This window comes from Vulpes vulpes, chromosome 3, assembly GCF_048418805.1.
Source record: "Vulpes vulpes isolate BD-2025 chromosome 3, VulVul3, whole genome shotgun sequence".
Classification (NCBI taxonomy): domain Eukaryota; kingdom Metazoa; phylum Chordata; class Mammalia; order Carnivora; family Canidae; genus Vulpes; species Vulpes vulpes.
This window is the reverse complement of record NC_132782.1, coordinates 20,763,138-20,789,562: the sequence shown is the minus strand read 5'-3', so window position 1 is coordinate 20,789,562 and position 26,425 is coordinate 20,763,138. Positions and strand designations below refer to the sequence as shown.

Below are 26,425 nucleotides of genomic sequence, written 5' to 3'. Positions count from 1 at the left end.
CCCCACCGCCTCCGCCTTGCGAAGAAACGGGAAGGTACTCACGGGCCGCAGTCTCCTGGTCCCGAACCTGTTGCAAGGAAAACGGGGGGGGGGGGGGGGGGTCACTCAAATTCCACAGGATGATAAAGCAGAGATAGAGGATACACAGAAAAATGACAAGGCCCGGACACCCCACCAATACCCAGACCTCCCCGCTTCGGGTGCCGCCCCCAGGAACTGCGCCAAGTTCTCCGCGGAGCCCGAGCCCGCAGTCCTCAAGGGCAGCCCCGGGCCGCGGGAGAGCCTGGCCCGGCACCTCCCCCACTCCCTGCACCCTTGGGCAAAACCTCACTGCTTGCTTGGCCCGACTCAGGCTGCCTGGAACAGGGTTTCCCCAGTGGGAAAACGGGAAGCGGGGAGAAAATGGGCCTTTGTGTGTTTCCTTCTGCACCAGCGGCCGGGTGGGCGCAAGTCCCCTGGGCTGGGGCAGCCGCTGCATCTGTCCCCTGCCCCAGCTCCCCGTCTGCCTCGCGCTGGGAGCCACTCAACCCCCCTTTCCAGTTTCAGATTGGTTTCCAGTTCCCCAGCCCCAACCAGCGCCCCAAAACCTGTCTTCTCCCTTCCAAAGAAGGACCAGGCATGACTGGGACTTGCTGTCCCATTTCTGCTCCAATTCAAAACAAAGGGCGATTTCCAAGGGAAATGAGGACCCAAATGATAACCAAGGAGGAGGAAAAAAAAATCGATGGGTTTGAAGGTAAATGGCAATGCTTTAGATTGTTATGCGGCTCTCTGGATGTGACAGCATTTTGTCAGCATTGCTTCTGGAGAGCCCACAAAGCAATCTCACAAAGCGGTGATCCTCACTGGGGCTGGTGTCCAGGTTTAAGTTTTCATCTATTCTGGGATGGCAGTCTTCCCTGGGAAATCTCAGAGGCAAAGCCATCTCCATCCTCATCCTTTCTCTCCCTCCCCCTCTCCCCTCTGCTCTCCCACTCTCTCCACCTAGACTACCACTGTTTAATTCCCGTCTGAGCCAGATGCTCCATTATGAGGAGGAGACAGACAGTAAGTCCCTTTTGTGAGATAGGAGCCCTCAGTTCCCAACTTTCTATGTCCAGAAGGGAGGGGAGGAAACCGGGATTCCCATTCTATTTGTTAATTCAGGTTCAGGCTAAAATGAAAATTAACTTCGCTGGGACTTCTGCTCACCCCAGACAGGAAGGCAGAGAGATCACCCACCCCTGGAGTTGTCCTGGAAAAAGTAATAAGTGACTTACTGGTTTTCTCTCCTAGTGGGCAAGGGAACTGGGAGCAGAACTGTCTCCTTCTGAGCCTGGTGCTAGCTGGAGCCTCTCACTTCCCTATCGCTGCTTCAAGAACCAAGCATCTGCACTTGTATGCTCTTAACCTAATTTATGGTGGGAATTATATTTTGGCTTGTCAACTCTCAAGCCATAAAACAAAGTTTATTGGAATCACGTGCTCGTAAATAGCCACTCAGGTCTCATCTCTGCACAACCATAAATAACCTTCGGCTTTAAACTTTTATTCACCAAATAAAGGTTCACTGCAACTGTTCTCTCACATTTAAATAGTTCCAAATATTCAGGATGCAAGGAGGGTCATATTCATATCAATACCCTGGGCTTTTCAAACAGCATCTTTTCAGAGAAGTCTGTTTAAGTGGGGGAGATAGTGCTATTTCGAAAAGACTGGTTGGTGGGCATGTCTTATGAGTCTTTGGCTGCATTCACTGTGAGTACCATCAGCTCCTTTATTTCAATCATTTTCTAGCTCTAGATGTGGTAAATAAAGAGGAAAGTCAAAGGCTACTTCTTACTTGCTTATTCCAGGAGTTAGTTGAGATTTTGTTCAAACTTCAAGAGAAGAAGGGTGGTTAGGGAGAGGCTGGGTGGGCTTGGGATGGGGGTGGCAGTTGGAGTTAACACTTGGCTCTGTGTTGTTGTGGATGGGCTCAGTGAGAAAGGTGAAGGTAGCCACATGCCTAGAGGTTTCTATAATTTGCTTAGCTCTGAAAGGGGAGCCTTTGCAAGTGACCAAACTGCTTAAAACAGCAAGACTTGGGATTTGGTAAAGTGAGAAACTGGAGAATAGCCCCATCGGGATCTTTGGCAACTGAAGCTCTAAAGAAGGTTATAAAACAATAAAACAGCCCTGGTGTGAAGGGGACAGGGTGTGAGGAAGCAAATGAGGTTCTCAAGGAACCCAAGCCCAGGAAGTCAGATGTCCCTACTCCCACAGGGCTCGGGGCTCTTGGTCCCTGTCCCCAAACCTGAGTGAAATGCTACACCCCCACACTGCCACTCCCACTAGAGGGTGAGCCTAAGAGAGAAGGAGGGAGAGCGCGCTCCTGCTGAGAAAGCCAAAAAAAAGGAGCTAGGGCCCTAGCACGCAGCTCTCAGGGAGAATGTGATATTGTATGCTGGGCCAGGTGGGGATGGGAGAGATGCCCCCAGCTCCCACCAACGGGGGTAAATAAAAAGAGACTTGACCCCCAGCATCCTTCCATAGCCCACCAGAGTTTCCACCAATCAGTGTGAAAACCTGTGATTTCGACATTTCTGATGAAAAGAATGGGTGCTACTGGTAGGTTTGTAGAGCACACGCACACATACACAATTTCTAAATCAAATTCAGTTGCAAAAGTTCTCATCAGCAAGTCCTACCTAGCCCAAGAAAGAGATGACCCTTCTCCACAAAGATCTCTTTGCATTCTAATTTCCGCCCATTCTCTGTGTATTTCTAAATCCATTCCCTGATTTGACTTTCATTAGCTAGAAAGTGGGGAGCTGTTAGCTCAGACCGTAAGGCATTTATTTCTTCCCCTCTCCCCCATTAGCTACTTAGGAGGCTCTTTTTCTTTTACAGTTGGTAACATCCGTTGTAAATATGAGTAAAGATCAACTCTTCAAAAAATGATTTCTGATTCTGGAAGGACTGGGTGAGCAGCTTCAAAATTAGTCCCAGTTAATCCACGGTAAAAAAAAAAAAAAAAAAAAAAAACCAAAAAAACCCACCAAAACTTAGAATTCCAGAGGTTGGGAAAAGCTTTATTTTTCCTTAAGTTAATAAAACAGAATTAATAAAAGGATGTGTGACTTTCTAGGCAATTGTGTGAGCTTTTCAGGGAGAGTGGGGTATAAGAAGGAGACCAGGCTGAGGAAGTGGTTGTTTGAAACAACGCGGGGTGCCTAAATCTGGGCTCACTAGATATTTTTTTAAAATGAGTGGTGAGGAAGGACGGTGACTGGGCTTGCTTGCAGTCTTCACTGTGGCTCACACAAGAAGATGAATACAATGACACAGCCTACTCTGTATATTTAGATAATAACAGGAAAGTAACTAGCTATGCAGAGGAAAAAGGAGGAAAGGAAGACAGGCAGTGAGGCAGATATCTTCAATTACTTTCTAATCTGAGGGCAGCCAGGCCACATGATTAAAGAGAGAGTGTCTACCTTCCTACGGTCTTCCCTTGCCCCCGAGCCCCCAGGATGAATGAGAGAGTGGGGATGGGAAAGAACAAACTTGGTCTAATAAGAAGGCTGAGCCTCAGGGGAACAGCATACTAACTTGGCCGGTCTGCTGGAGATTTCTCAAGGAGTTTCAATAGTGGTGGTGGTAGTAATGGAAGAAGAGGTGTGGAAGGAGAGGTTGATGCCTTCTTTAAAGCCTGTAGTGAATTAGTTTTGGGGAAAAGTGGGACTCTGGGCACTATCCTTCTCCATTTGGCTGGAAAGGGCCAGTCCTGGGAATTCCTGCCCAGAGAGCTCCTATGAGGTAGGGGCCCGTGTAGGGTTCCACCAACCTCAAAGCCAGAGCAGCTCCCAGGAAGAAGGAGAAAGTGAAGGGGCACCAGCAAGTATCAACTACACTCCAAATGTAATGAGGTCTGCCCTCTGTCCACCCTAAGGGCCCTTGCTATGTGGCCTCAGGGAAGAATATTCTGACATTGACTTTTAAGAGGTCTCTTGCCCAGAGGTAGTGTTGAGCTCTCCTCTTAAACCAAGTGTCTGCATAACCAGGATAGATAGGGATTAAGACTCTGAATGAACTCCCTAGGTGGGGGGCAGATGGAAGAAGACTATGTAGGCCTGGCACTTGGGAACACAGGATGAGGGGTGAGCCAGAGCTGGGCTGAGCAGGGAGTCGCAAGCAGGAGAGAAATATGATCCCTTATTCCTGGCACCATATTCTATCACTGAAAAAGGAACATTTCTACCCTTATCCTCAACCCTACCTCCTACACTGGAGTCTACTCACTGGAGCTCTGGTTTGGTGTCCTCTGGAAAGAAAAGGTGACCCCAGGAGAAAACCCCAATTGGGGAGATAGGATCCAAATGAATGGGGCTTGAAACAGGACCTTTGATGATGGAGCCAGGGGCTAGAAAAGACTCCAGTGGTATAAAAAGAGTAGGGTCTGGGATGATCATCTTAGTACTCTAAGAAGCAAGAGTGGAGGATAGATGGCACAGGAGTTGGGGATGACTGGAGACTACAGCACTGCCCAATGCCATAGGCCAAACTTCATCCAATATGGTTGGTAGCTAAAGAGACTATTTGTGTTTTGAGAGAAAATCTGACCCAGGTAAACTCCTGGTTAAGCCAAGTAGCTTGGTGAAGGGCTGCAGAGTCCTCGTTAGTAGAAGTCTATAAGCACAAGTCATGAAAGCCAGGACTAGAGGTTGGAACCTGGTTGCAAAGGGGTCTGTGCACATATGTGGGTTATAGCATGAAATGGCATTTACACAGCTTTTAAAAAGACAAAATCTCAAAAAAATGGTAAGGCTGATGGAGATTTGGGGGGATAAGTCCTCTCCAAGATACACATTGACATTACTGTGGCCCATGTTGGGGAGCTGTGGCTCAGCCTGGGCCCTGGAGCCCCGAGCTCAGAATACAAGCAGATTAGGAGGGAGTGGGACACTTCTGGCACCCTCTGCTGTTGCCCACTGGCCTTGTGCTTTTCTACCCTGCTCCAGATTTCAAGAGACTAAAAAGGGGATACTTGCTTTGCTAGTTGTGACTGATGGGTGGTGGTGGAGGAGACTCAGGAAAGGCCTGAAGCTTTTCCATGGATATGCCTGGGTGGGTATGAGGCTTCTTCAGTCTGACATTTGCCCACTGAGGAGCTAGGGGCACTTCCCTTCTGGATGTGGCCCTGAAGTCTACCCATAGGCACTGGAGACCCAAGGGGGCAGGGCCTAAGAGGCCCCCTACAGCAAGAGGAAGCATCCCAGAACTATGTTCTCCTGGGCCTGCCACTTTCCGTGTGTGACCAAGCCTAGGCCTGTCTTCTCTGAAGGCTTCAAGAACCGAGTGAACCAGGTCTCTTTCAACATCAGGCCTGATGTTGATCAGAAAAAAGATAAGATAAGCAACATGTACTGAAAGCTCGTTATGTGCCAAAGCACTTTTTAAAGTACTTGACCAGTGAGTTAATGTCTATAAGGTAGGTAGGATAGTGCATGGCAAATAGTATTGCAATGTAAGTAAAAATCTTCATAAAAACCCTTCAAGGTACTCTTATTCCTACTTTTCAAATGAAGAAATAGGCCCAGGCAATTTGCCCTACTTGCCTGAGGTTACATAGCAGGTAAGTGGTAAAGATCTGAACCAAGGTAGTCTGAACTGAGAACATACTCGCCTTCTTAAAATCTCCAAGTTAGCAAGAAATCAAAGTCCCTTTCCCTAAATGGGAGCAATTAGTCTATGGGGGTAGTGGCGTTTAAAAAATCAATTAGGGAGGGACCCCCAGGAACTATTGGGAGCAGGGTGCTGAGTTTTAAAGGGAACTTGGCTCCTGGACATCAAAAAACCATAGAAGCAGCAGGAGAGACACTTGACCAGTAGTTTGCAAATATAGGCATGCTTCCTAGTTGCCTTTTGGGAGAGTGTTTACAAAATGCAGGTCCCAGATACTCTGATTTAAGAAGTCTGGCTGAGACCCAGGAACCTGAGTTATAAACAAAGGTGAATGCAAATATTAAGAATCCTTGCCCTTAAGTACAGAAAGGAGGGAAAAAAAGACTGCCTTGCCCACAGACAATGGAGGATCCCTGGGGTCGGATGGGGGCGGACTGCTGAGGCTGGGTGTTACCGCGGTGCAAGAAACGAAGCCCACGGAAGCCCCGAATTGGGTGCAGGGGTGACAAGGGGTGTGCGTGCGCGGTGTGGAAGAGCTGAGATGTGCATGTGCAGTGTCCCCACGCTGCAAAGTCCAGGAGATTCCCTCAAGCCCAGAGGGAAGCCCAGAACCCAGGCGGCGTCCCCGGAGGGTCAGGGCGAGGCCGGTCGAGCCCTGCGGGGGGAGGCGCCGAGCCCTGTGCCTTTCAGGGCTGCCCATTCCGGGTACCCGGGTTGCAGGAGGGAAAGTGGCCAGAGCAGCAGCCCGGCCTCAGGGGGCTGCCTAGGCTCGTCGTGTCCTCCTCCTGCGGGCCCCTAGTTCCCTGCTTTTAGGAGCCCAGCGCGCGGAAATCGCGCCACCTCCGGGAAGGCGGAGGAAGTGAGGTGGCCTGCCACCCTGGGACCGGCCTTCGGGCTCCGCGGCCTCCGGTCGGCCGAGGCCGCCCGTCCCGGGAAGCAGCCGTCTGGGGGTGGGCCCGGCACCGACCCTCCACGGAGCCCCGAAAGCACTTGGAGGCCGCAGGAGGAGGGAGGGCAGTCACGTGTGTCCCCCTCCCCCCGCCCGGGGCATCCCCGGCGCCGCCGCAGCTGGCAAGACGCTTGTCCTACAGCGCCTCCTCCTGGACAAGGCGACAGACAGCCGAGCAGGGGCACGGGCTGCCCTGGAAACCCGAGGCTGAGGCTCCCTCGCGCCCCTGGAGGTCTTCGGGCACCGAGGCTGGGAGCCGGTCGCTGTGTCCCCCGGGGTGGGGGTGGGGGGGTGGCCAGAAGTCGACAGGCTCCCGAGACCGCCTCCCACCCCTGGGCTCCCGGCCCCGGAGCGTGCATCCCCCATTAATTAGGGGAGTCCAGGCGGAAAATCCCTCCAGTTTGTCCGTTTATTTATTTATTTATCTGACCGCTCTCTGCTGAGCCGCTGGACCCCGCAGGGACCACCCAGGGACCCCGCAGAGCCCTCGACCGTCCTGCGCTGGCGTAACGGAGCCGGACGGCTGCAGGAGGGACCGGCCTGAGGTTGGGCGGTTAGAGCCGCTCCAGGAGCAAAGGCCGCTTCCTACCCCGGACGCCCCAGGCTGGAAAACAACCCGATGCACTTCCCCGAGGATCACACACACACCTTGTCTCTTAAGGTGTTAAAAGTGTGTGTGTGTGTGTGTGTGTGTGTGTGTGTGCGCGGGCGCGCGTGTTTCTTTGAACCCCTCCCGGAAAGAGGACTGAACGTCCCCTTGGCCACCAGCTCGCGTTTGCAGCCTGCGTCTCAAGTACAGATTTACACGGGGCTGGGGTGCGGAGTCCAGCCGACTGGAAACAACGTCGTCAAGGACAACAGGCTTGGCTATATTTAGACGGAGGCCGCAAGACAGGCAAGAGGAGCGGCGAGCACGGAGGGAGGGCGGCGTGGAGCGCTCGGGAGCCCTCTTCCTGCCGGAGTCCGCTCGCCCCCTCCCCCCGCCCGTGCCGCGGCGGGCTCCGGGCTGGGCCACTTCACTGCACATGCGCCAGGCGCAGGCGAGCGTGCGTGGCAGGCGCTTGGGGCGCTGAGCGGTGCAGCCGCCTGGCCGCGCCCCGCGGTGCCCGCCACGGCCCGCTGCCCGCGCGCCCACCTGCACGGGGCTCGGACGCCCCGTCTCAGCGAGGCGGGAAACGTCCTTTCTCTCCCTCTCTTTCTTTTCTTTTTTTTTTTTCTTCCAGGAAAACCTGTCTGAAGACCCTCAGCCATCCTCTCTGATGTGCAAGCCCTGTTCCGCCAAACCCACAAAATCGCCATGTTGCCAGTGAACACCCTCAAGGTTGTCATTTGGATCCGCGATTGCACATCTAGTTTCTCCCGAGTCGTTAATCAGGGCGTGGGGTGGGGTGGGGGGTTGAGGGGGAAGGGGAGTCCCCCCCTCCCTGCGTTCAGAAAGCACAACTTCTCCCTCATTCTGCACAACCACCAAGTCCAAGGGACTCGTTCCTAGAAAGAGGGTATCTATTCACACCAAATCCGGAAAAGTGGCCCTAAATTGGGCTTAAATCGGAATTCCGAGTTCTTGGTGGCTTCTCCCTAGCTTCCGGTGCCCCCGCGTGCCCTGCCCCGCGGCCGCACTGCGGCAAGGCCGTAAATACCTCTAACAGCTGCCTGCCTGCCCAGAGTGAAATACTGTCTTTGTTCCGATTTCCCTTGCTTCTCTAGCTCAGAAAACAGAATTCTGGCGAAATATACTTATTTGAAGGAGCGTATGATGGGAAAATAACGTTTGGTCTTCAGCCCTGGTGCTTGGCCACATTTATAACAGCGGGCTTTGCTCTTTTCCCTGGCCCCCGGGAAGCTGTAAGCCCAGCTCGCAGCCTGACCCCTAAACACCGAGGCTCGGACATGTCAGTGGCCCCGGGAACTGTAAACGGACAGAGGTTCGGGCTGAGGACGCTGGGACTTACACTTCCTGGCTCGTGAGCTCTGAGGGTCCAAGTGTTTCTTATTTCATTTTTAAAAATTGGGTTTAATTTTTTAAATTGCGTTAACAGGGACAATGGAGGCATTTCCGGCAGCAGCAAAAGCGTTAACTGGTCTCCTCCTGGCCTGAGTTCAAATGTGATTTGCAGATTATTTATTCCCTTAAATGCAATCGACCATTAAGTTCCAGTAAGCTCTTAATGCTACCACAGGGCTTACAAAGAACCCTTCAGTCCTCCATATCTGCCCATGACCTCACCCTCTGCTGCCTGCGTAATAAGACCTGCAGTCCCCCTAGGTCCTTAGTCACTTGGGCGCACTCAGCCACCCAACCCAGGGAAAAGCCACTGAAGCTCTGAACACTAGGGCTTGCCCACCGTGGCCACAACTCCTCCCCACCCCCACGCTTGTCCCAGCTCGCCTAGGGGGCCCCTTAGGCTTTGGCGCTACCAGGGGACAGGCCTAGGTCCTGCCTCGACCAGGGGCCTGTTTTTCAATGGTTAATGCTTTTTATACCAAGATGAAACAAAGATCTCAACAGCCATTGTACTGTAGTGGCGAAACAGTTACAAATTACAGACATTTCAAGCAAAAAAATATCACTCAGTTTCTTACTCCTGAGATTATAGTGACCCATGACAATTCCTCAGACTGGCCACAAATAGTGGCCCTCCATTTTGAAACCAGTGTGATCCCATCCCTAATTACTAAAAATACCTTTCTACAAAGATGTCATTTATTGTTTAGAAATACTTTATGGCCAAAACGATTACAAAGAATATTTGGAATATTAGGATTTGCCGCTGGGTGCTCTGGAGACGATATTCAGCGCTGCGCAGGTCCACCCCATGCGCAATGCGGCAGACTGTCCACAGGTTTTAATATTTCACATGGTGTTCATGAGGGAATAGTCAAGAGGATTCGACAGATGCATCCTCAAGTGCTGTTCAAAATCGGTGGGATAAAAGAGCATTCCCCCCCCTTTTTTTTTTCCTGCAGAGGATTTTCTTTTGATGCATATAAGGTTTCAGTTCAGTAATTTTGAAGAAGAGGGTAAAATGTTGCCATATAACGTTTATTTGTGGGCAAAACCCTAGGACAGTGCATTTAGAGAGCAAAATATCTACTCTTTTCCTGTTCTGGCAAGTAAGAAACACACGCGATATTTGAACTTAGACCTGCTTTCAATTTCTTAAGTATCTGTTGGGTTTTTTTTACCCAAAACCTGCACCAGGTTTTCTGATACCATTACCTCCCAAAACATGTACCCATTTTTGTGACATAACATAATCCAAATTCACCTGATACATTATTAGATGTGGGAGGCACCTTGCTTAAGTCCTTGCAAAAATTCTCTAAGAACTAGAGAAACGGTTAAAAATATTTAAGATGCCATCTCACACATAAGGCCCAATAAGCCATAAACCCTAGACATTAGCCAGCATCACTCGCCAAAGCCCAGACGGACAAACCAAACCCATCCTGGGTACACAGAACTCACCCCACCCCCACCCCAAGCCTCAACCCTCAACCCTCAAAAAAACACCTGTTAGCCTCCCAGATACCTCTGACCACAGACACGCCGCGAAACACTGCTGGGAGCTGTCGAGGGCCTGCAGTGACCCACAACAAAGCAGAGACGTCCGGGAGGCACCTCGGGATTCGCCCCAGGGTGGGGACGGAGGGGCTCCCCACCCAGCGGGGTCCCCTCTGCCGTTCTCCCCCTCTCCGAGTCCCGAGAGGGGACGGGGCTTCCCTTGGGCTTCGCAGCCCCGCCGGACCCACCCGGGGCCCCGGGGGACGCCCGCTCGCACGCGGAGCGCTGGGGAAGCAGGGGGCGCGGCCGGCCGCCCCGGGGTCCCGGGGCCGCACGGGGCGTCGGGCCGAGCTCCCCGGGCGGCCCCGGGGCTCCTGGCGGCGGGGCCGGGCGCGGGGAGGGGCGGCTCTTACCCGGAGGCTGCGGCGCAGGAGGCGGCGGGCGGCCCGGCGGCCGCCGGAGTCCGTTAGGCGCTGCCGGGCTCCGCGCGCGGGGCTGCAGGGAGGCGCTCGCGTTGCAGACCCCGGCGCTTCGGAACCGCGGGCTGCAGGCGCCCGAGCAGGCCGGGCGCGGCGGCGGGAGGGCGGGAGCCGTGGGCGCCGGCGGGGGCCTCGGCGCCCCGGGCTCCTTCCGGGCTCTCCCGCCCGCCGGGCTCCCCGCCGGCTCCGGAGGCGGCCGCGGCGCGGCCCGAGCCGGGCGGCGGTGGGGCCCCGCGGGGCGCCGGGCGGGAGCCGAGGCCGCCGCGGACCCCGCAGCCCCGCAGCCGGCGACTGGATCCCACCTCTGCAGAGACAAAGGTTAGAAAAAGAGGGGGTGAGGCTCCAGGAAGGCAGAATGCGGGGGGAAATTCGCCTGGGAAATCAGGAAAAAGGCCGTGAAGGCGAGCGGCGCCTGCACATGACCAGCCGCAGCCAATGACGACCGCAAATAGGTCATAAAAAGGTCTATTACCAAGTTGTAAATTTTCTTCAAACAAAAAGGAATTTGCTGCAATTCCTTGCGGATTTTGCACATACAGCTCGCAAGCGCCATGTTTTTTCCTCTTTCTCTGCCCGCTATCTCCTGCCCGCTCGCTCGCTCCTTTCCTCCTCCGTTTCCTTCCTTCCCCCTCTCCTCTTTCTTCCTCCCTGCCCCTCTCTGCTCTCCCTGCGTCTCTCGCCTCCATGGTTCCTGACTCTCACCTTTTCTAGGAAGCATTTCTTATGCTTTTTTTTTTTTTTTTTTTGCTTTGGCTCGAAACCTCTGCTGGATGGAGCAGAGTTGGGTTAGAGGGGAAATGCATGCGGTGCGCGGCCCAGGCGCCCGGGAGGGGATCCCGCCGGGCACCCCCCCTCCGACTCTCCTTGCGCGGGTCACTTGGCTTCCCCTCCCGTCCCCTCCCCTCCCAGAGAGGCCCGCTCCCGAGCCGCAGGAAGGCACTTTCGGTTTTTGCCCCTCTTCTCTCCAGGCGAGCCAGCCCCAGTGATCTTGCGCAGGAAACCTGGGCTCTGCAGGCCAAGAGAGCCCGCCCTCCCCCTCACGCCTCTCCGACATAAATTGGGGTCCCTCCCATTTCTTGGGGTTTCTGGGGGCAGGAGAGTCACCAACCAGCTCACAGCTTGGAATTGGTTTTAAGTACTTGTCAACTTCTCCAAAACAATTTGAATTCCCAACACTTGGCATTTATCTTCGCAGAAATATCCTCCTGGACAGTACTGGGTTAAAGGGGAAGCAGTCTTTCTGGATCCCCTATGAGACCCCTTGCCATGTCTCCCCTAAGTGCAATTCTTGTTTCTATGCAATTTAATTCTAGTTTCTCCCTTTTGCATTGCCCCCCCCCCCAATATTTGTCCAGCAAAAAGCCTGCTCCATGCATTATTGAAGAGGAGGGGGCTCCATTTGTTCGGGGGCTGGGGGGGGGATGGGAAGAGTGGATCCTCAGTTTCAGCCTTGGGGAAAAAATAGCCCTTTTTCTTCAAAGGCGGGAGTCACATTCCTTTTGCACTTCTGATAGGAGCTGCTCCAGAGAACACCAGCTGAAAGTAAATGTCCTTGAGGGCCCCAGCATTCTCCTCATCATTAATGCACGGGCATGGTCATCCAGGCTTCAGAACCTGCCTGGAAGAGGTAACCCATCCCCCCATCCTTTCAAGGACACTGTCTTTGGACTTCTGGTAATGCATCTATAAATATTTGCATTGGATGTCTACAGGTAGGTTTTCTGTTATTAACATCCTCACATCCAGTAAGTACCTAAGTGAACATAGACTTAAACAGGAAACACACAGCACCCTCTGGAGCAGGCCATTTGTATCCCTTGAAAAGGTTCCGATGACCTTGGATGTTTTTTATTAAAGGAATTCTCTTGCCATCTGTCAGCAAAAGTCGTATTCTTTCTAGAAACAGTGTGCTCTCTAACTTTGCTGGAAGGAACCACAGCAGTAGCCAAGGTCCATTAAAATGTTCTCTTTATTCCCTTGTCCACCCCCAGATGCCGGAAGAAGCCTCAAACACCAGGGAAGCAGAGGACACAAGCTTGGATGTGAAATAGCAACACCTTATGCACTGAAGAATAATAAAACAATGTTTTTAATTACAAAAGAAAATGTGTAAGAACATGTGGGGCAAATTTGGGGGCCCTTCCAAGCTAAAACACTTTACACGGATCTGTACATATGGAACTGAACAGAGATTGCTCACTTCTAGAATTTTCTAAGAAATAATCTCAATTGTCAATTTTCCCCTACCCACATAAAAGCAGAGCTTTATGACCCTCCTTTTCAGCCTGGGGAAGGGGGGCTGGGAAAAGACTTTGCACTTTTGAAAAGGCAGCCATATTTGCACTTTTTCCCCTGTGCAGAGGTAATCCAGGCGATGTGCTGGGCTTTGTGGAACCTCACAAAATGGCAGTCCCCGAACTGACTTTTCTCTAGAAACCATTGAGACCCACACCCTCTTTTGTGTTTCTGGTCCTCGCAAACAGAGAACCTAAATCACTTGGAAGGCTTGGTTCTTTCATTCAATGTTAACATTGGAGGGTCCTATTTTTCTCTAAACGGTTTACAGACCTCTCTAAGCAGACTCGAAGCAATCCAGGGCCAAAAAGCATTGCCTAGATTTTCAAAGGATTCTCTGAAGGTTTATGCAAATTTCTGCAGCAAAAATGTTTGCTCGCTTCACGGCAACCCTCGGGTGTTTACAGATTTGAGCCAATTAGATGGGGTATCTTCTGTGCTCGTCACCTCCAGTCTGTCTGCATGAAACACCAAAATGGGGGGTTTCTGGCCACTAAAAGGTGTGTGTGTGAGAGAGAGAGAGCGAGAGAGCGAGCGCGAGCAAGAGGGAGAATTCCCCAAGCTCTTTATTTAAAGGCAGATCCATGATTTTTCCCAGCTACAAAAAGAAACGTATGTAACTACATTTATGACCAACACTTCCTGCAACGTGTAATCTATGTGTATGTACAAATACACCAAATATATACCCAGAAAACCAAATTTGTAGGTGTACAAATACTCTGCAATGCACCAGCTATTACAACAGAGTTGGGTTTTTTTCCCTCTGTACAAGAGCTACAATTTTAAAAAAGATTTTATTTATTTATGAAACACAGAGAGAGAGAGAGAGAAGCAGAGAGAGAAGCAGGCTCCATACAAGGAGCCTGATGGAGGACTCGATCCCTGGACTCCAGGATCATGCCCTGGGCCAAAGGCAGGCGCTAAACCGCTGAGCCACCCAGGGATCCCCTTACAATTTTACTATGGGTTTGGGGCGATGGGTCAAGAAGGTATATACTTCCAGAGCAACACAGAATAGAGAGGAAATAAGGACATTGCTACTCCCCTTCATTTCCACATCCCTTCATGCACTGGGTCCCCTGAGTCTTGCCCGAAATCAATGGCTCTAAAACTGGAATTTGGGGAGCATTTTTGCGCGGGAGACAACAAATTTTGCTAATAGAGGAATCACTTAAACGAAAGGTAGCTGGAATTTAGCCAGCAAGCAGCTCTAACCAGCTTGCGGCTGCAGCCACCATCACCACTGCCACCGCTACCACCACCTCCACCAACCTACACCACCACCACCCCACAGGCTGCTCCCTAGCCATGCTTTCAGGCGCTTGGCATCTTTGCTCTACAGAGCAAAGCAGAGACTGCCAACAGCAGAGTCTCAGGCAGCACACGGAGCAGAACGTTTCCAAATCCAGCATGCACATTTGCAGCTGTCTCCTCTCGTGCAAATGTTCCTTAAGCCGCAGGCCACCCGTGACTTAAAATTGTCTTTCCTGGCTCAGGTCCGTGAATGCCACAACCACAGCCTCTTCCCTGGATAGAAAGCTAGGTGGTACTTCATTTCTGGCCCCACCAGAACATTCCCCAGGTTCTTGAAGTGGTAAGCAAATAGCCCACCAACGCCTGAGGAGCTGGTTCGGGCCTAAAACCGATTCCATTTTCTTACCTGTGCAATAAAAAGCACTCTGGAAATTATAATGTACCTCTTTAAAAACAAACGCATCTAGAAAAAGCAAAGAGCTCTTCAATGTCTACCTTTCCGTTTTGGGGGGGAGAAATATTAGTTTCCTTGAATTTCTCCTCTTCTCTACTACCCCTCTTCCCCCTCCTCTTTTCCTCATAAAATGGCAGCTGCAGGAGCAGCCTCCAATGGAAAATGGATATCTTGTTAATAACAGATCCCAAACCCTGGCATCAGCACAGGCTCAGTGGAATAATCTGTGGTGTAACCTGGACCCTGGGTCTTCCCCCGCTGGGCCCACAACTTGAGTCCTTTGTGAAGTTCAAAGCTTTCACAGTATCTTAGCAAGGTTATTTAGGGCAAGACGAAGCTAGGGTAGCCCAGCCAGCTCTCTCTGGAATGAAAAAAGAGACCCCTCCCCTGAATTTATTTATTTATTTTTACTGCACAGTCCCACTCTCTCTCGCTTTTTTTTTTTTTTTTTTAATCAAATAGAAGCTTTGGTGAAACGTTGCCTTCTAGTAGTCCAGGTGGTGGTTCCTGACTCAGGGAAAGGATTATGTGCGGCGCTCAAAGACACTAGCTCTAGAAAAAGATTCATTTCTTTATTGAGGAGCTAGCTATATTCTGGAGCGGTTGTTTACACTCGGATTTTTCTGCATTTGCTCTCAGGGCTTGTTTCAATAGGTGAGGCCATCCTGGAGAACAGCAGAGGACGTACCAACCGACATCTGAGACGCACACAAGTTGGCTCAAAATGGGCGTGCAAACAGAGCGAAGGGAATACAAATAAATATGGCACCTATTCAAAAAACGGAATCACAGCAGCGGCCACAGCATAGAGACCTAGCGATTTCAGGCGATACCAAGCGCAGTTCAAAACGAAAGCAAGTTGAGAAATAAGAGGCATTTCACAAGGTGACTCGCCAGAGTGAAAAGTTAATGAGTGAAAATGTTATAATCGGCTTTTCAAGTATTTCATTCACTTTAGATGGTTAAATTGCTATAATTTGTATAGACTACAGAAAATTATTAAATGTCAACTATGACATTTTCCTGAAACTTCTGTCATTGGCCCAACATTTTCCCCCAAGCTTAAGGAAGCTGCAGAGCAGGACTACACATTACACTCTTCAGCTAACATGTGCTTTATGAATATTTGGCCCAGACTTTTCCCCGAGATATTACATTTACAAAACACTCAAACCTTTTAGGAGTAAACAAAAGGCACCCGAACCATTCATTATAAAAGCAGAAAAAGAGAACATAAATAATACGTTTTAATCAAATAACATAAAGTAAATATTCTGCAGGCATATTTTTTAAAAAAATTAATAGATCTCTTTTAATTTACTCACCATAAAGAAATGATTTTAAGTGTTCAAGTGCACTTATTTGATTAATAAAGCATTTCATATTCAATTATTTAGTGCTAATCATTAGGAAGTTTACGTTGTTGAGGCAAATCACCAGCTCAGACATTAAAAACTACCATTATAAAAATATAGCAACAAGGTCAGTATCAAATTACCCTTACATAGGACAGCTCAAGGGCTGCTTCTGTGTGATACTAGAAACTTTTTTTTTTTTTTTAACACCCAAACCCCTCTCAAAGCGCAGAAACCTCAAGAGCAGTGACATGAAGGTAGCTTGAAATACAGGTAAAGTCCTTTCCAACAAAGAAAATAGATGGTGTCCAACAGCATGTGTTGATCATTAGTTTTAATAGTCTGTGGTAAAATTTTAAAGGTAGAAGTTAATTTGTCAGGCCTTCAGCTCTGTCTTCCTCCAGCTCTTGGGCTTCCTTCTTGGTTTCTCCATCCTTCGCCTCCTGTCGGGAAACTGGGAATTTGTCCTTGTTGTTCTCTTTTTTCCATTTCATTCTCCTGTTCTGGAACCAGATTTTTACCTGTCTCTCCGTGAGGGCTAGGGCGTGGGAAACCTCGATTCTTCTCTTCCTGGTCAGATAAGGGTTAAAAAGGAATTCTTTTTCCAGCTCTAGGGTTTGGAAACGACTGTAGGTTTGTCTTCCTCTTCGTCTACCAGGAGCTGCTGATTAAAAAAAAAGAAAGAAAGAAAGAAAAGAAAAGAAAAAAAGGAAAATAAGCGTTTTAGAAATGTCATGGTGCCTCTGCAGGTTGCTGGAGCTTTCTGGAACAAGCTGAGGGATGAAATACACACAAGTCTCTCGCTCTGATATATCTATTTCTATATATATATATAGAATATGCAGGCAAGAGGAACAGAGAGAAGGTCCTCCCGATTGCTCTGTCCGCATCTTTACGCGGTTTCTCTACTTTAAGGGGAGAAAAAAAAGTATTACTTTATGAATAAGAGCCACTGTAGCTACACGAGAAGGAAAAGAAGAGGGAGAGGGGAAAGGTAGTTTTAAAGCTAGAACGTGAGACGAAAGCAGATTTCTCCCCCTCTCCCCGCATTAAAAATAAAAAAAAAAATAAAAAATTGCATCCCAACCTTGTGGTCTCATCCAGGGAAACATTTGAGAAGGAGACGAGCTCTGATTTAAGTGGTCTGGGTCCTCGCCAATATTACCACTGGACGATTTACAGTCAGGATATTGTACCAGCTCGGCCTCTTGCTGGGTCGTAAAAATCGGCTGTCTCTGTAAGTTATCGTATCCGTAAAACTTCGCGGGCTCCCCGTGACAGGCAATCCCGCCGCAGGGGGGAGGCGGCGGCGGAGGCGGAGGATGCGGAGGAGGGGGGGGGGCGGCCTGGTAGGCTGCGGCCGGGCTGCCCCCGCCGGGCTGGAAGTAGTCCTGCCCGGGGCCCGGGCCGCCCCCGCCGCCGCACCCCGGCCCGGCGGGCGGCGGCGGCGGCGGCGACGGGTGCGGGTGCGGGTGCGCGTGCGCCTGCGGGGGCGCGTGCGGGAAGCCGGCGGCGCTGTTGCCATAGAGCTGCAGGGCGGCGGCGGCGGCGGCGTGGCGGCTGCCGACCTCGGGCGCGAAGTGACAGTCGTAGTAAGTGGGATTGATGGCCTCGCCCGCCGCGGCCGCCGCCGCCGCCGCCGCCGCGGCCGCCGCCGCCTTGTACTTGGAGTACAGCGGGTTCACGAAGTAAGAGCTCATCGGGGCGGCGGCGGCGGCGGCCCCGGGCGGGCGGTGCGGAGCAGGCAGGGAGCGCGCCTCGGCGCGGCCGCACTGCCGCGGGGGCCTCTGGGGCGGCTGCTCGCGCCGCCGGGGCCGCCGGGCTACGTCGCTGCCGCCGCCGCCGCCGCCGCCCGCCCGCGCGCGCGTCGCCTCTGAGGCCCGGCGGCCGCGGGCACCCGGCTACTGGGCGCTCATGCCCGGCTCCTGCGCCCGCCGCCGCCTCCCTCGCGGGCCGCGGGGCCTCGCCCAGCCCCCGCGCTCGCCGCCCGCCCGGCCTCTCCCGGCGCGCGCCGGCCCGGCCGCAATATAATCGCCGACGCCCCGGGTGACCTGCCCCGCTGCCTCCACTGTTTCCTCTCAGGCACCGGGCGGCCCTGAGCGCACGGGGACAAGAAAAAAAGTGCGCCCGGCCCACGGGGACACTCTTTGGCTCCGGCTTACAAACCCCCGCTCTGGAGGGAAGAGAGGAAAAAAAAAACCAACACCCTGTGCCCGCCGCCACCTCTCACCTCGGCCCCCCCGCGGCCCCCTCCCAGCGCTCCCGCCGCCGCCGCCGAGGCTGCCGCCCCGGTGCGCCCCGGCGAGGCATTTTCGCACCACGCCACTGCGCGGAGGAGAAGATGGGGGCGAGATAACCGCGCGGAGGGATCCGCGCCGAGGCGCCGCCGCTCCCGACGGGACTCCTCACGCCGGCCGGGAGATGCCTCCGCCGGCCTTAAAGGGGGCCCATAAAGCCGCACTGCCAAGGGCTCGCCTCGCCCCCCGGGGCCCCGGGACGCGGCTCGGGGCCGGCGCGGCGGGGGCGCGGGAGGACCTTACACTTGGGGGGAGGCAGGGAGGCCACTCCCAGGAGGCTGCGGGAGCACAGGACTCCCTCCGCTGGCCCCTGGAGCAGCCCCCCCGAGGCCGGCCGCGGCGTTTGCGCTTCTGGACACGCGGGCGCTGCAGCCCCGGGGAGCAAGGGCGGGTGGCGTAGACCCGCGGGAGCGCCGCGCGCTGGGGTCGGGCCCTCCCAGGGGTTGGTGAGAGGCCGCGAGGGTGACCCCCAAACCCCAATCCTGGCATCACCAGAGCGAGCTTTTCCAGGCCGCCTTTTCCAGGCGAGCAGGCCTGGTGGAAATGAGATGTACATTTACCCTTGACGCACTGCACGCCTGGCTGAGGCTCCCAGGTTAATTGATATTTAATGGAAATCATGCCCATGAATATAGTTTCCATCATTTCACCCTTGATAGACGTCAGCACCAGGCTCGCGCGGGGGGGGGGGGGGAGGGGGACCACAAGAATGCGGGGCGGCGGGGGCGCGGGGGGCGCGCATTAGCATTGCCGAGGGACTAAATAGAGAAGCGGGCACCGCCGCTTCCAAGGCGGGAAGGAGAACCCGCGCCGGGGCAGGACGCGCGGCCCCCGGGTCTCGGCCGCGGCCTGGAGCGGCCCGGGGCGGGCGGTGGCCGCGGGCGGAGCGCGGGGGCGGGGGTGGGGGGACCCGCCGCCTGCGAGCCCCCACCCGGGGCCCCGGGGCCGCTGTTGGGATCGCGCCGGTTCCAGGCGGCCGAAGGCGGCGCCCAGCGTCTGCTGATGGTTCTGGTTCGTCTGCCAAGCCTGGGAACTTAGTGCCCAGAGCGGGCGCCGCACGCGGCTTAAAAAGTTACTAATTTTTCCCCAAAGGAAGGAAAGCGAAGGCTCATCCTAGCTTGTGAGCCACGAGGAAGAGACACGTCCCGAGTCGCGTGGGCAAGTCGAGCGCGAATCGGCAAAATGTTGCTGATTTTTAGGAACCCGCGCAGCGTCACACACCGTCTTCTCTCCCCCATATTACGTTTAACCCCCTTCTCTAGGCGTATTCATGTCCAATAAGTGTAATAAGACGTCTGTACTGTGCATTTTCCCTCGCCCACTCGGCCTTCCTCGTGCAATCCTTAGAGGACCGAGCCCCTCGGCCTTAGGGATCACCCACTGTCGTGAAGGCACCAGGCCCACACCAGCCTCGGGAACTGACCTGGGGCCGTGCCCCGAGCCCGCGAGGACGCTGCCGCTAACGCCAGCGCACTCCACGCCGGCAGCTCGCGCCCAATACAAAGGTCTAAGAACCCGAGACGGGCTCCCCCCCACCCCCCACTCCCCACCCCGAGGCGCAGCAGGAGGCTCATTTCAACTACCCCCTACTCCTCGTGTGTTGGTCCGGTCTGTGAGTGCGATCCTGAGGTCAGTCCGTGTGCACTGAATCATGTTTTGCAAAAGGAGAAAATGACACCGAGATGGAAAGGCATAGCAAGACAATGTCTAAATACTCTTTTTCAATTGTTTCCACGGGGATTGGCTGGCAATGGTCAAGGTAAACGGATTGTTAATGAATTTCCAGATGATACAGGCATGCTTTATTTTTATTTTTATTTTTATTTTAGATTACTAGGGAGTGGAGGAGACCCGTGGCTGGTAGAGGGGGCCGGATTTGTTGTTCTCTGCCGGATATCTATCGCCAGGTAAAACTTCCTTGGAATCGGAAGGCGAACAAACCGATTTTGATAGTCCACGATTTGTACTTCAACCTTGCAAATACCCGACTAAAAGGGAATTATTCTCAATAAAGCCTTGGAACCAACTTTGTAATTGTGGCTTTTTAAAATTTCAGTGTTCGGCGTGTGCAATGGTGCGCATTTAAACTCTGGATCAATGAGTGGGTTTTGGAACAGAATGGGGAAAAAGAGAGAGCCCAGATCTCAGTAACACAAAGCACCTTCCAGAACCGTGTGATTTCTTGGGTGCAAAAAAAAAAAAAAAAAAAAGAAAGAAAGAAAAAAGAAAGAAACACAGACACCACGAAATTAATTTCTACCAATTCTGGCCTAATTAAAAAAGCATTACAGCACAACATGTCCTCTTGGGACAAAACATTTAATTCCCCCTCGCCCCCACCCCGTGCATTCCGTTTATAATCTGAATGGGGAAAGAGCGCGATTAACTTTGTAAATAAAGATCTATGCTTTTACACGTTTGTTTTGATAGAATGCATTAACTTAACCATAACATTTTATAGTTTCAGCTGTGCCATAGTCCAAATTTTCTGAAATCCTGACTAATCCAAAATTTTATACCTAACAAACATGCTTGGAGAATTTAATAGTGTACATTGCTTCTTTTTGGTTAAATTTATCCTAATTTGGAATTAAAAATAAGATTGTAAATATTTTAAATCAAAACCTTCCTCGCCGCCACAGAGCCAGCTTTACGAGATCACAAAGTGGAGCAACAGCGCTCTCTAGTGGCAAAATGACGCCTCCAGCCGACCGAGTTTAACTTCCCTTTTTTCCCCCCCGACCAGTTCTAATCTTGTTCTTTATTTTGACTGGGGCTTGGATCGCTGACACTAATAATGCTTCATCCCTTTGATTGTCAACAAGTCAAGTGCACTAAGCAGGGGCTACTGAACGCCAAAGATACTTGTACTCCTGAGAGCTTCCAATACTGTCTTTCTCAAAAGCTTCCAGCGCTTCTTTTGCCAGACACAGTAGGTCCCCATTCCGGAATCGCCCACAATTAAAGGACGGGCTAGATTGAACAAAAATTACAACTTTCTAAACATCAACAACAGGCTTTTTTTTTTTTTTTTTTTGTCGGAGGAGCCAGGCACTTTGAAAACGAAGAAATGATAGACGTTCTATTAATATTTTCTTTTAACGCTGAATATTTGCTATTTTAGCTTTGTGATTTTAATCTTTCAGGCCCATTTCGCTGGGCAATCTGAGGGCAGGGGAAAGCAGAAATAGAAAACAAACTAAAGGCTCTCTGCTGGATCTCTGCGTGGCTGTCTGGAGAGGCCCTGTTGGTCTGCGTGTATTGGCATTTCCATATATACAACACACGAGCTTCTAAATTTATATCAAAAGTCACAGAGTGAAATGGGTTGACTAAGCATTCCACCTGAATTTTTGTTAAAGCAAAGACTTTAATCAGCTTAGGTGTTTCCTTCGAGGTTAATGTTTTTTCTCAATTTCAAAAATGTTTTCTTCCAAATCAGCTGTAATGATTACGTTTCTATTAGCAAGGGGATGTAATTTACAACAATACTTTTGCTGCAAAGTTTGGAATGGAGAGCCAGGTATCCTTATGAAAGGGCATTTAAATAACTTCTTTTTTGTGTGTGTGCCAACAGGCAACCATGCGGCTGGGAGACCCTCGCCTGGAGTAAATGACTCAAGATCACTAACTCTTCCTCCCCCCAAAGAACAGGCCAATTAGAAAGAAAGAAAAAAAAGAGAGAGAGAGAGAAAGAAAAAGAAGGAGCTAGACCGCGGCCATAGTGAAATATTATAAAGAACCACCCACTGTAGGCTAATTCTAATACCTGGCCCACTTTAAAGATCAGAAATATATCATGATATCTCCTCTTTCCTACCCTCCCCCATTTTTTTATTTCCTAGGTGCTTACACCTCACTGGGGGCTCCCAAGCCCCTGCCTTCTTGGTCCAACACAGTCTTGTTTATATTTTATTGTCCAGATTTTAAGACCCAGTTTTGTCTGCATTTTTCCCTTCCTCCCACAAACACAACATCAAAATGAGATGGTTTCAAAGTGAAGCGCCGAGCCTGTCGTAAACTCATTACCTCCAGACGTCTCGCCGGCTCGATGGCTTTATGACACCTTGGCTCTTCCTGTTTTCAAAGAGCCCTAGGTATCGGGTTGGCCGCAGGGGCGGGGGTACGCTGCACCTTCGGCCGGATCTGGGCCTTGGCTTTCCCTCCCAGCCCTCCTCTTCTTTTCCTTCAAGTCCCCTCTTTCATCAGGACCCCCCAAACTCTGCCATCGCCCCTGCCCCTTCCCCCCAGCCCAGGGCACCCGGCGCCACCCACTCTCAGGCCTGCAAAGGCTGTGCTGGGCCAAACCCTCACTTACAATGACCTTCATTTTAGCCCCTAAGTGCGGCCCTCAGAGGGCCGAGCTGGGAGCTAAGCACACTGGGGAACTGAGTTTGGGCAGCGGGGAGGGGGCGATGAGATGGGGTGGGGGTAGCTGCAGGGGAGAGCCTTGACCATTTCGATCTGCTAAGGTCACTTTGGGGCTCTTGTTTGTAGGGCGGAAGCTCACAGCCTAACTGGCTCAGCCCTCCCGGAGCCAGCCAGCCTGAGGAGGTGGGGGAGTCGCTGCAGAGTGCAGAGCTGGTCTCTCCCTTGTTTAAAATGAGGAGTGGATGGCTGGTCCTCCCTGAGCAGAGGGAGACAAGGAGTGTGACATGCCATCGCCCCAGCCACAGGGTGCCTGGCTTCTGGGGCCCGTGGGCCCCGCTGGGCACTGCTGCAAGGCTGACACCAGGCCTAGGGCACAGAGTTCGCTGAGAAGCTGGAAGCGGGCTGCAGGAGGGAAGGACTGAGCAGCCAAGGGCACCCCGGGGCTGTACTCTGGCTGGGTCTGCCCAACAAAGGGAGACTCAGGGGCACAGGAGACCCACCTCTCAGGTGGAAGGGCCCCAGATTTTCAGCAGTGTCTCCCTCCCAGGGATGGGAGAGGAGTCCTGTGAGGGTGATATTTTGCAGAGAGACGGAGAAAGCAGGCACACAGTGTTCAGGGCCAGCGTCTGGGCTCCATTTGATCAGGTCAGCATTTATTGGTAGGAAGCGGTAACATTTACAACTGGTTCTCAGGCAGGAACCCCGAGGGCCTCCACCCGCGGCCGCCCACGCAAGCCAAGCCCTCTGAGGAGAGAGTGGCTCCTCCAGTGCACTGAGAATAGACCCCGGACCCACCAGAGGCCCTGGGCTCCCCTCTAGGCCTCCTTCCCGGTCTCAGTGGAGGGCCCCCCCGCCCTGGGGTTCCCTGAGGAAAGGGGACCCTCGTAACTAGTGGGCACCCCGGTGGGCCTCCCACTGCGGTCGCTCTGCCTTCATCCTCAGAAGTGGGGCGCACTTGGCCCCTGCTTGAGCAACGCTGGGATTGCTAAACTACAGCACTTTTCAGAAACCTAGGGAACATTTACACAGGAGAGGGCCCCTCAATCCAGCGTGCACTCACAAAATATAGCATTTCCTATGGAACCAACGGTTCAGTCCAGGGAGGGAGCGGGGAAAAGGCAAAACCCCAAAGCCACTTCGTTTCTCCGACACATAAGCGAGCAAATACAGAGTCCCCCAAATACCTCACAGAGACCAACCACACAGTCACTTCTACCTAAAAAAGGGCGGGGATGGGGGAGAGGAAATGTCCGAATCGCTGGAGAATTTCTGGAAATCAAGCATCCACGAACAAACAACAACAACAAAAAACCCCACTGCCTTTGCAGCGCAGAGTGGTCCCGCCGGCGCCGCGCCGGGTCAGTCTCCTTTGGGGCATTTCTCCTTGCTCATCTTTTTCATTTTCATTCTACGATTCTGGAACCAGATTTTGACCTGTCTCTCTGTGAGGTTCAGAATCCTTGCCACCTCGTAGCGCCGGTCCCGGGTGAGGTACATGTTAAAGAGGAATTCCTTCTCCAGCTCAAGCGTCTGGTATTTGGTGTAGGGACAGCGCTTTTTCCGGGTGGAGCGAGCGTGGATCCAGTTTGCTGCAGGGTTGTCTACGAAGAGGGGGGTTTGGAGAAAGGGATCGAGGGGCGGAGGGGAGGCAAGGAGAGACGACAGGGTGGGGGAGAGAGGTCGTTAAATTAATTTCACCAAGGATGGCCGCTTTTCACAACTTGGGGGGAATTATCATAAAAAGCCTTAATGCCCGCGCTCTGTTTACCGTACAAACCGCGCGCCTAGGGTAGGTGGTTATGGGAAGCTTTTTATGGATGCGTGTTGCTCGCCTAGGCTAGAGTAGGCGTCTAGACGTTTTTATAGGTTAGTAAAACTATCAGTTTTGCACATTCGAGCCTTACAGGTTTCAGCAATAAATCAGGGGGCAATTTCTTTTGCACTTACTTGGGTCAAGTTGCTGCTGCGGCGGCTGCGGATGCTGCTTCTCCTCCTCCTTCAGTGGGCAGCCCGGGCTCGGGTGGTCGCTGCAAGCCGAGGGCTCCGACGAGCCGCCTGCCCCGGCCCCGACCCCGGCCCCGGCCCCGGCCCCGGCCCCGGCCCCGATCCCTGCCCCGGGCCCGGGTCCCCCGGCCGCCGCTGCCGCCTTGTCCCGCAGGAACGAGTTGCAGGAGAACTCGGGGCCGCCGCTCCCCTGGGACTCCCGGGCCGCGGAGCACTCAGTCCGTTTGGAGGAGGAAGACGTGGAAGTGGAGGAGGAGGTGGAGGTGGCGGCGGCGGCGGCGGCGGCGGGGGTCGGGGCCGCTCCGGTTTCAGGCTTAATCCCGTAGTGGCGCCCGTTGGGTGGGCCGCTGGGGCCGGGGCTGGGACCAGGGCCCGCGCCGCCGCCGCCCCCGCCGCTCCCGCCGCCGCCGCCGCCGCCGCCCGCGCCGCCGGGAAAACCGGGCAGCGGCTCCATCCAGGAGCGCATGTAGCGGCCGGGCTCGGAGGCGGCGGCGGCCAGGGGCGGCGGGGGCACGTACGGGTGGTACAGGCCGCTCATCGCCGCCGCCGCCGGGGGCTGGGCGGGCACCGCGGACCACGAGGCGGAGAACACGGCCGATTTGGGGGCAAAACTACACGAGGCAAACTCGGCGGCGGCGGCGGCCGGGCTGTCGGCCACACCTGTGGGCCTGCCCTGCGCGCCGGGCCCCGGCGGGCCGAAGCGCGCGGCGAACACCTCGTCGCCCTCATGGCCTATGAGCGAGTCCACGTAGTAGTTGCTGAGGGCGCCGCTGGAGGACATGCTGCGGCGCCGCGCGCTCCCACCCGAGGCTACACTGCCCGCCGCGCCGCTCCCCGCCGGCGCCCGAGCCGCCGACGAGCTCGCAGGCTGCAGCCTCCACCATTGGTCGCGCGGCCCACGTGATCATATTTACCAATACCCGGAGTAAATCAGTCCGCTAAACTGGGGGCTGCTGTGATTTAAAAAAAAAAAATCATCATCAGCACGAGCGCCGCAATTAGAGCCCAGGAGCCCGGGCCGCGCGGCCAGCCCGGTCCGGCGGGGCTCGGCCAGCCCGGCGGCGGCTGCAGCTGCAGCGGCGGCGCCCGACCGCGGCCGGAGGAGGCGCCGCGGACTATTTGTTCGCCGCGTCTCGCGGCCCGCGGCCGTGCAGGTCGGGCTGGGCGCCGGCCCGCAGCCCCGGGACTCTCCGAGCTGCGGGCCGCGCGTCCCGGGCGCCGCGGGGCCGAGCCCGAGCAGCCCGGGGCCCGCGGGGCGGCGGCGGCCCTTCGGAGGCGGCCCCCTGGCGCCCGCGGGGAGTCTGTGCCCCGGGCCGCGGCCGCCCCCCCTACGCGGACCCACACGCGCCCGCTCACAGCTTGTCGTGTTGTTTAAAACAGGTGGAAGACCTCTGTAATGATATTATGCCTTTCAATAAAAATTTTATGAGGTGTATTTGATTATAGATTAATGTGTCCCTAATAAAACGGACGGATGGAGCCGCTCGGAGGGCCTCCTCCCCGGCACCCTCGCACCCGCCCGCGCAGCCACACGCCCCCGACGTGAGGCGGACACACGCCGCGGCCCGAGGGGTGCGCTGGGGCGGCCTGGCCCCGCCGGCCCGGGGCTGCGGCGGCCTCCGCGGGGCTGCGGTGTGCCCTCGGGGTGCTGGCGGCGGCCGGGGCGCCTCGTCTTCTCGGGGCTGCCGGAAAGGCCCTGCAAGAGAACAGGCCAGAGGGCAGAGCCCAAATGCGACCGCGGCCCGCTCCCGCCGCCGCCCAACCCTGCCTCCCCGAGGCCAGAGGGAAGCGCAGCTCCCCGCGCAGGGCCGCT

General features: G+C 53.9%; 2 protein-coding genes and 1 long non-coding RNA gene across 5 annotated transcripts; 1 reads left to right on the top strand and 2 right to left on the bottom strand.

Moving 5' to 3' along the window:
• The first annotated feature begins 10,615 nt into the window (after nucleotides 1–10,615).
• Nucleotides 10,616–13,499, top strand: LOC112916514 (uncharacterized). The gene is made up of 3 exons (XR_003234319.2): nucleotides 10,616–10,897; nucleotides 12,094–12,206; nucleotides 12,571–13,499. It is a non-coding gene; the product is annotated as an uncharacterized lncRNA (long non-coding RNA).
• A 1,639-nt stretch (nucleotides 13,500–15,138) lies between these two features.
• Nucleotides 15,139–18,298, bottom strand: HOXD8 (homeobox D8). Of its 3 annotated transcripts, XM_072752013.1 has the most exons (3): nucleotides 18,171–18,298; nucleotides 17,028–17,175; nucleotides 15,139–16,604 (listed from the first exon to the last, which is right to left on the bottom strand). In XM_072752013.1, exons 2-3 carry the CDS (start codon nucleotides 17,050–17,052, stop codon nucleotides 16,309–16,311), a joined length of 321 nt encoding a protein of 106 aa, XP_072608114.1. In that variant the 5' UTR covers nucleotides 17,053–17,175; nucleotides 18,171–18,298; the 3' UTR covers nucleotides 15,139–16,308. The 3 variants fall into 3 exon arrangements, with proteins under 3 accessions (XP_072608114.1, XP_072608112.1, XP_025850040.2); XM_072752011.1 differs by having other exon boundaries at nucleotides 15,139–16,601; nucleotides 17,028–18,295; XM_025994255.2 differs by having other exon boundaries at nucleotides 17,028–18,294.
• Nucleotides 18,299–23,228: 4,930 nt separating this feature from the next.
• HOXD9 (homeobox D9) lies at nucleotides 23,229–25,877 on the bottom strand. Its single transcript, XM_072751493.1, has 2 exons — nucleotides 24,556–25,877; nucleotides 23,229–24,209 (listed from the first exon to the last, which is right to left on the bottom strand). Exons 1-2 carry the CDS (start codon nucleotides 25,391–25,393, stop codon nucleotides 23,968–23,970), a joined length of 1,080 nt encoding a protein of 359 aa, XP_072607594.1. The 5' UTR covers nucleotides 25,394–25,877; the 3' UTR covers nucleotides 23,229–23,967.
• Between the last annotated feature and the right edge of the window lie 548 nt (nucleotides 25,878–26,425).

What these genes read in the sequence shown, in the direction of transcription:
- HOXD9 (XM_072751493.1), bottom strand. Translation starts at nt 25,393, where the DNA reads ATGTCCTCCAGCGGCGCCCTCAGCAACTACTACGTGGACTCGCTCATA. An exon ending in GCAGCAGCAACTTGACCCAA is followed by an intron (nt 24,210 to 24,555) that starts GTAAGTGCAAAA and finishes CCCTCTTCGTAG; the next exon opens with ACAACCCTGCAGCAAACTGG.
- HOXD8 (XM_025994255.2), bottom strand. Translation starts at nt 17,640, where the DNA reads ATGAGCTCTTACTTCGTGAACCCGCTGTACTCCAAGTACAAGGCGGCG. An exon ending in TCCCTGGATGAGACCACAAG is followed by an intron (nt 16,605 to 17,027) that starts GTTGGGATGCAA and finishes TTTTTTAATCAG; the next exon opens with CAGCTCCTGGTAGACGAAGA.